The 8,569-nt window shown below is 56.6% G+C and overlaps 1 protein-coding gene across 1 annotated transcript in view; it reads left to right on the top strand.

The window, feature by feature from the left end:
• Positions 1-3: 3 nt before the first annotated feature.
• Positions 4-8,569, top strand: part of LOC104278648 (double C2-like domain-containing protein beta) — a gene marked incomplete at its 5' end in the record, with an annotated part of 30,414 nt that continues 21,848 nt past the window's right edge. Inside the window, 1 exon segment of the mRNA XM_009875676.1 lies at positions 4-166. Within this exon segment, the coding sequence (XP_009873978.1) occupies positions 4-166 (163 nt within the window).

Here is an 8,569-nt window from a genome sequence, read left to right as displayed (position 1 = left end):
GCTGTCAGCCAGCCCTCCGTCAGCCCCGCCGAGGCACCCCGGGAAGACGACGAGGACGTGGACCAGCTTTTTGGGGCGTATGGCACGACGCCTGCAGAGCAGCCAGCCAAATGCCAGGTGCCTGAGGAGGTGGTGGACCCTGAGGGCTACGAGTCCGACGACTGCAGTGAGTTCCTAAGTTTCTACGGGAGCTGAGGGCGAGGGTGGGTCTTAGGACTGGTCCCCCATCTTGCTGCCTGTGCCGTGTGCCCTTCCTAGCTGCCAGCCACGCTCTTCATCCCTGGGATTGCGTTGCAGCAGGGAGAAACCCTCTGCTCCGGGTAGAGAGGCTGTCACAGCACCGCTCTGGCGCTGGCCCTGGGTGGAGGGAGGCCCTGGGAGTCTCCCTGCTGCAGCCACACTGGCCGCTGGACCCAAACTAGGGAAGTCTCCCAAGAGCCACCAGTTGCTGTGCTTTGCCGTTTTGGTTGAGGCACTTCTCTGTCCCGTCCCTGCTCGGTTTCGTGCCTCTGAAGGCTGCCCAGCTGGGCTCAGACCTTTTGGTTAATCTTCCGCGGTGGTGCAGCCTGCTCCAGCCACGCTGCTGATTAGCTGGCGAAAGGCTCCGGCATCGCCCGGCTCCAGATTGAGGAGATCTGTTCAGAATGAGATCTGCCCGGGGAAACCTCTGCCCTCTCCCTCGGCAAACTCTGGCGTGTCATTCCTCACCCTCCAGCTGCAGACAGAGCCCTCTGCGAGACCAAGGGGGCTTTTGAACAGAAGGCTTTAGTTCGGGTAGATGCAGGTGTTTGCAGCGAGGTTTAACCCCTCCATTCCCAAAACGTCCTTCCCACCCAGCTCGGTGGAGCTTGCAGGCTGCAAAGCAGCTGCTGCCTGGCTCTGCCAGCCACAGCGGCTGGGATACCGTTGCTTTCCTTGAGGTTAAAACCCAAGGTCTCAATTCAGCCCAGTCTTTAGGGGCCAGATCCTGCAAGGGGCTGAGCACAAAGTTTGAAGCTGGGAGATGCCGAGGAAGGGAGCCAGTGCTGCTGAGCGGTGCTGCGTGCTCGTCCTAGGGGAAGGAGGAGGCTGAGCTCCCACAGCGCTGAGCTGTTTACGGCCCAGCGCCGGGCTGGCAGTGCCTTTCCCTGGGCAAAATGTCACGGCATCATTCCCTCTCTGACGGGCACTGGGCTGGCCTGGGCTGCTGCCATCTGTGCCAAACCCCAGAGCGTGAGCCCAGAGATTGCTCCCCGAAGGGGTTTGCTTGCTGCAAGGCGGCGCCGCCACCCCTGTGCCCCCCTCGCGTCTGCTGACCCCCAGCCACAGCACCGGGAGAGGTTGGGGCTCTGGGTTCAAGCCCCAGACTGACAATCTCTCTCTCCCCATCCTAGCGTTGAGATCGTGTTCTCTTTGGAGGAGGCGAGAGCTGCTGCGCGGCCAGGGAGAACATCGCTGCTAAGCCACGTTTGTCCCCGCCGGGCAGTTAACAGTGACTTTAACCGGATTTGGGTTATTTGCTGCTCTAATTATCAGGTCGTCTTGGCTGATGCCAGCAATAGAAACGGGAGCAACTGGGCTTCAGGGGCAGAGGTGTGTGCAGGAGCAGAAGTGCTCAGGACCCTGGGGTGCAGAGCTTTCACCAGGTGACTCGTGGGGAAATCGCCCAGGGTGCTGTGTCTGCGTTTCGCCCTGCAGGCACTGCTGGAAGCGGCTCAGCTCTGTGCCAGGGGCCAGCGAGCGTTTGTCTCACCCTGGCTGGTGTTTCTTGCAGCGTAACAGGTGTCAGGCAAACTTCTGAGGCTGTTTTGCCAGATGTGGTAGGTTTCCTGCTGGCAAAGGCACAGCAGTGCCGAGAGCAGAGCAGGGAGGTGGGGCTGCTGGTGTTACATCTCTGGGGACAGCGTGGGGTGGCCTCAGCTGCTCCCAGGGCTCTGGCTGGCATAAACGTGCAGGATGAGACTGTCACTCCTCCATGTTTAGCAGCCAAGTTATGAAGCCAGGCGAGGGCTCGCTGGCCCCGTTTCCCAGACGGGGATCTGGGAGGGCATTTGTGCAGCATGACTTGAGCCATCAGCTACTCTGGGTAGCGTCTTTCAGTTCCCCATGTCCCTGGCAGGTGATTCAGGGCTGCTGCATTAGTCACCTACACTAAATTTCCCCTGGGGAAAGTGTCTCCGTCTGCATGGCGGGACAGCACTGAGATTTGGGTGGCGTCAGTTCCCTCGGGTGACACGCGGGGTTCGGTGAGTTGACTGAGGTCTCTGGGGGTGGCGATGTTGGAGCTTGGCTGCAGTACCTTTGAGCTGAGGTCTTGCCAGGCAGGGGCACATCTTGCCTCACTTCCCAGAGATGCTCGCAGCACAGCGCCAGAGAGGTGCAGAGAGAGGGATTTTTCCATGGCAGGATCCATAGGGAGGAGGAGGAGAGGAGAGCTCCTTCGCATTTGTCCCACCTGCCTGCAGGTTTTCCTCCTCCAGCACCAAAGCGATGGTGCTGGCTGGCTGGGTGGGAGGAGTAGAGCTGCTCCTGCCTGGAGAAATGCAGCATTTGTCTGCTTTTCCCTCTACACTTATTCCTGCCTGGGGTTACTTCTCCAGCCTGGTGTTTCTGGATTTCCAGCAGCACGGCTGCGGAGACTGGGGCAGGGCAGGTCCTGCTGCAGCTCTCCCGGGCTGACTCCCTGCGCCGTGTCTCTTAATCCTTTGCTGAGTTTTGTTCCTGACCCCACCAGCGATCCTGGGAGGTGCCTGCAGAACTGGCAGGAGCTCCTCTCCTCCAAACGGCCTCTCCCTGGGATATGGGCAGCCCCAGAGCGGAGCAGCCCTGGGAGAAGCATCAGTGTCTGCTCCCATCCAAGCAGGGCAGCTCGACGCAGCTGTTTGGCATCCACAGGGAGCAGGGACATTGGTGTGTGCATGTATGTGTTTGGTGCTGTGGAAAACCAAGAATCCCAGGGCTGCAGGAGGCAGGTGCGTCCCTTCAGAGATGGGCAAGGCCCTGGCTGAGGTGCAGTAGGATGGGAAGGGACCTGCTGACCTGGCCTTAGTTACTGGGAAGCTGATGCAGAGGCTGAAGTTGATGACTCTGGGGCGTGTGGGGCTGAGTTCAGTGGTTTGGGGCAGCACAACGCAGAGCTGGGGAGTGCAGTGCTCAGGGGAGCTATGGGGCACCTGTAACCAGCCTGTTGAATGCAGCGAGCAACAGGGAGCAGGCAGGGCTGGGGAGCTGACAGAGCAGGTAACAAGCAAAGACACCGGGACGGGCTCTGGGAGCAGCAGGGCTTGCGTGGAGCCAGCCCTTCCCATCGGTCCCACCAGCTGCCGCGGTCGTGGTGAGCACCCTGGGTAGCAGGGCCCTTGGGAGGGGGACTCGTCACTACCCTGTGCCCCCTCTGTCTGCGGGGATGCTCTGGGATGGGAGCCCAAGCTGTAACAGAGCAGCACTCTTCCCGCAGTGGTTTTGCCCCCAGCGGAGCTTCTGAGGAGGGGGAATGCGGCGGGAGAGGTGGGGAAACGCGTTTTGTGCAAATCCCGCAGAAATGTGGCTCAATGCCCTGAGACCGGTGCTAGCATCTGCTGTGAGCTGAAGGGACCGGCCGGAATTAGGGACTGGGAAGGGGAGGATTCACTCCTACTGCCTCGGGACACCCGACTGTCACCTCATCTTTAATTCCCCTGGTTGGTACCTGGGGACAGCAACAGGGTCATGTGCCCTGGGGTGCCCAGGAATGATTCCCACCCGGTCGGGCAGCACGCTGCCAGGGAAACTTGGTTCAGGGAAATGCCAGCTAGGTGGCAATGTACCACCTGCAGGGAGCCGGCTCTTGCCTCCCACCTCCCTTTATTCCACGCAAATCGCTGCCCCCTAAGTGGCTGCACTTTCGCCTCCACATTCACTAGTGGGAAATTGTACCTGACAGGTTTTTTGAAAGGTCTCTGGAATCTCTGCAAGAAGCAGCACAGAGGTGGAAACATTGTCCCTCTGAGGGAATGCTGAGCCGTGGCTGCTCTTGCCAGGGGACAGCGCTGGAGGGAGCAGCCATCCTTCTTCCATAATGTGCAAGCAAGTGTCTAGCCCTGGAAGAAATGCTATGTTCCCCTGAGCTGCTGTTTGGCTTTGGAGCGAGGCTGTGGCCAGTGCTGGAATTTCCTCCCTCCTCCATATGGGTTTGACTCTGGGTTTTTGGACGGGGAGGCAGCCTGCGAGCAGAGGATTGCAGTGGGAGCTGGTGTTTCTGGAAGAACTGCCCCATACTGTTCCTGTCATTGCGCCAGGGCTCTTTCTATATGTACAGACCCAGCCAATTCTGTAGTGTGCCCGTCTTTATTCATGGGAGGAGAAGGCTCACGAGCTCCTAGGCTGCAGCAGCATCAAAACGACTTCTCCAAACTACAGCTGAGATGCCTGTCCTGCTCGTGACGCCTGCTGCAAGCAACGGCACAGAAGTTATTTAGGAAGGCTCTTATTTTGGGCAAAGAAGATAATTAGGCAGGCAAAGCCATCACGCAGATATTAATTACTGTCTGCTTAAAGACTTAAAAAAGAATGAAGGTCTTAAGGGGTGCGGGGTTTGCAAGTCACCTGGCAATGCTTTTGGCCAGACAGGAGGATGAAAGAGAGATGACGAGGGGAAATGTGCATCGAAATGGTGAGGATATTTACTTCTGAAACACAGCTCCTTAGCATATGCTGCCACTGCTATTTATAACCTTTGAATCGTCTTTTCAATCCAGATAAAGCCAAAAGAAGTATTTTTTTTTAATTTTTTTTTGCTCAGGAAACTAAACAAACCACCACTGATTTCGGCAGAGCCTGGAGCATGATTTTGCCAACCCAAGCTGCCTATGCCAAAGAAACGCATACAGGTACCGGGCAGTGTCGGACACGAGGTTTAAGGGCATCGGGGGGCTTGTAGCCCTCCCAAGGGACACAGGGGGTGTTAGATGAGGCGAGTCTGAATTAGCTCCTGCCTGGTTTCCCACAGGATACCCCGGTATCAAGAAGATGCTGGTCTGGGATGAGCTCTCGCCCTTTCCTGCTAGCCCCCAACAGTGGTCCGGGTGTGCATCGGGTGCTTCTGGGTCTTCCAAGGAGCCTCCAGCCCCTGGAGATGCTCGTTCCCAGGGGGTGACTGTGGCCAGGGACAACCTCAAATGCTGGAGAGAAGTGCGGGGCACCCGGTGAGGCTGGCATGCGAGGGTGAGCACAGCCCGTCTGGGCATCCCTCCTCGGACAGCGGTGGAGGGAACATATGGTCCCTGACCTCCAGCGTTTCTGCTAATGAAGAAGCTCTGCAGCTGCTGATCGAGGAGGGGCCCTCCTTCTGCCTGGCTCCCTCCCTCCCTCGCCAGCAGCCTGCCCAGCCCGCCGCCTTCCCCTGGTCCCGGCGTGCAGTGGGGACGATGCCCGTTTGGAGAGGGGAGGCTGCCAGCCCCACGGCGGCTCTGTCGCCTTCATCTCTTCACTGACACCCCTCGCTCCAACGTGCTCGAGCCCAAGGGCTTCCCAGGTCTTTCATCTTTGTATTTAACACTGAAGGCAGTTTTTGGGGGGTTGTTAATTGCACTGCTGTACTTTATTAAAGGAAGAGAGAGGGAGAGATTCGAAGGCCATCTCTAAATTGAAATTGCTGAAAGTCTAATTGCTGCTGACATCAGGGACCGTTTAGTGCTGTAAAGCATAATTGCATCTCTGAACTGTTCTGAGCAGATAAGTATTTCTCTGAACACTCCTCCTAGAGAAGACAGAAGAGCTGATGAGCATCCATCAACTAGCCTTGTGAAGAAACAGCTCCCTGGTCTGGAGCTTGCCATGGGCTGGCGCTGTGTCTTCATAATGAAGAAATATTAATTGCCGTAGATTTTAAGTGAAAAGCCCGTGATGAGACAGGGAGCGGTTGCAACAAAGCAAACTCGTGCTTGTTCCTCACTCCTGGTCCTGCTGAGTTCAGCCACATCCGTGGAGCTCATGAGGAAGGAAGGTCTCCTGCCTGTGTGCTGGAACTGGTTCTTGCTGGGTTTTTGTGTAGGACTGGGAACATCCTTCCCTGCCCGCAGCAATAGACCAGCCCACAGGCACCACGTGGTCCAGGGGCCAGTGGCAATGTCCATGTCCCAGCATGATGTGGGGACATGTCTCAAAACCTTCCCCAGGACACTTACTTCATGGAGCAGCTCATGGTGATGCTGACTTTCAGAACTGTCCCCTTATCCACCTTCCCTGACACCCTGGGACTGACTCCCATGTGGCCTGGGGAGTCCGTTCCTGAGGTGCCCCTCCGTGTGCCATAGGATCTGGTCGAGGTGCTGCTGTACCCGGGGAGGTAGGTGCACACACAGCCCCTCGCCAAAGCGATCCTCAGCAGCCCTGCCTGGAAATGGCAAGAAATAATTTCTGTTCCTCCTGAGGAGTCATTTACCGACATTTTACATGGGGCTGTAAGTGCACAGAATTACTCGCTGCCTTTCAGGACCTTTAAAATTATCTCCATTGCAGAGGAAAATTAAAGCAATGGAAGAATGGGGACCTATCTTTTATAGTGCATTAAAAAATACCCAGTCTGAAGGTTACTGAACCTGTGCTTTCTGTAAGGGAGAGCTAATCCAGACAATCCCCAGCCGTCTTTTTACTGCTCCACTCTGATCTCCCTGGCACAAAATCCTTGAGCAGATTAGCTTGGGAGCAGCAGTGCTGATAAGCAGGGGGACTTAAGGCTTTTGGACTTCTCTTTAATTAGTTCTATAGTGTTTTTTTTGTGCACACCTCAATTTCTCCCAGCGTAGAGCCTTGCTGGGCTTTCTAATGGCAGTCGCGATGTGAAAGCTTCCCTGACTTTCGAAGGTGAGGAGCTCACTCAGTCACCAGTTCCCTCCTCTGTGGGCTGTGCCGAAGCTCAGGGATCTGTTCTGCAAGCATCGGCGCCTCTTGTGCGTCTTGAGCATCCCTTGGGCTGAGAAACTCTTCTCCTTGGGACATCTCAGGCCACCAAGGGAGTGGATCTGCTGCCCTGCATTGGCCAGGCAAGGGAACGTCGCCTTCAAGGACAGGGGCTGGATAAGGGAGCGGAGTGCAGATTTATCACCGCGTTTTGCCTTTCATCCCGCAGGTATAAATAGAAGCTACTTCAGCCTCCCCGTCACCCTGGGCACTGATGGGAAATGTCAGCAATAAACAATTTCTGCCGACTCCACCAACAAGGGCAGGAGCGACGCCGTGCCAGGACGCTGTGCCGCCCGCGGGCTCCAGGCACGCTCGCTGTGTCCCTTGGCTAAGCCCGGAGACCCATCTGCTGGTTATGCTGGCCTCTAATAATTTTGTGGCCCACTGAATTAATCAAAATGCCCAAAGGCCGGTGGGAAAAGAGGCCACATTCCTGTGCAAGTCAGATTTATATTTCCTTTTTGGAGCTTGTGTTAAGTGCCAGACCCAGGCCGGCACCTTCCCATCAATCTCTCCCAATTCATGGAAAGGAAAGAGGGTCAGAACCTGCTAATGAGTTCAGCTCTCCTAATGGTTATTTTATCATTGAAGCAGAATAATCATAATAATAATGATACATCCTGCCTGCTGTCTGGAGAGCGCAAAGCTGCCTTTGTGTAATGCCTGACAAAGACATTTATTTATATTTTTTATTTCACAGCCTGTGTGATTAGAGGGCAGCATTCAGAATAGCCCAGTCAAGTTAAATATGTCTAGTAACAGCGCTTCAAGTCTAATTGCTGCCTTTCTCTTTTTTAGGCACTCGCTCCCCTAATTAAGAGCACAATCAAGTCACATCTCAGCTGCGAGGACGAGTGGGAGTAGGGAAGTGGGCAAAGAGGGGCGATTCGGCCGCTTTGCGGAGAGCCCGGTTCGGAGCCGCCGTCTCCAGCAGCGGCAGCCCGGAGGCTTTGGGTTCGATGCCGCCGGCTGCAGACAGCAGATCTCCCACAGCCGGGGCTGGCCGTGCTGCCAGCAGCTCACAGGAGGGCTGAGAGCCGTGAGACCCGTGCTGGCGTTTTGGCAACACCTCGCGTGGCTTCAGGGCTGGCTCTCCAGCTGGGCTGCGGTCCCATTGGGGTTTGCACAGAGCTCCCAGCCCGGTATTCAGCTGGAGGTCTCCTGCCATCTCCTCTGGCCCCCCAGCAGTGCTGGGAAGGGACTGCCTGGCACCAGCCTTGTCTCTGCCTTCACTCCGTGCTGGATCCATCGCCTCGCATCGTGTTCCTGGGAGGTAACGGAGACTGGCCCCAGGTGTGCTTCTCCTGCTGGAGAGGTGTCCCCGGCATCCCCTGCCCTGCTGGGGCCTGGCTCTTGCAGGAGAGCTTGCCCTCGGCTCCGTAGCAGCACCTTAGCTGCCAAACCCCAAGTTAGCTTGATGCCTTTTGTCATCTCCATATGGCTGCGTTTTGAAGCAATTAGCGCGACACGTTCCGCTGATGTTCCGGCATCCCTCTGCCGAAGGCACACCCTTCCCTGGGAATTGAGAGTCACCATCAATGGTAAAAAAAATCCCTGCATGGAGGAAAACTCCTCCAAGGCTGGAGGAGAACTGGGGACAGAGCACGGGGGGGCTGGGTGGAGCCGTGCACCCCCGTCCCTGCCCTTC

Source organism: Apaloderma vittatum, unplaced genomic scaffold (assembly GCF_000703405.1).
Source record: "Apaloderma vittatum isolate BGI_N311 unplaced genomic scaffold, ASM70340v1 scaffold26658, whole genome shotgun sequence".
Taxonomy (NCBI): Eukaryota; Metazoa; Chordata; class Aves; order Trogoniformes; family Trogonidae; genus Apaloderma; species Apaloderma vittatum.
This window is presented reverse-complemented; position numbering and strand designations above follow the sequence as displayed.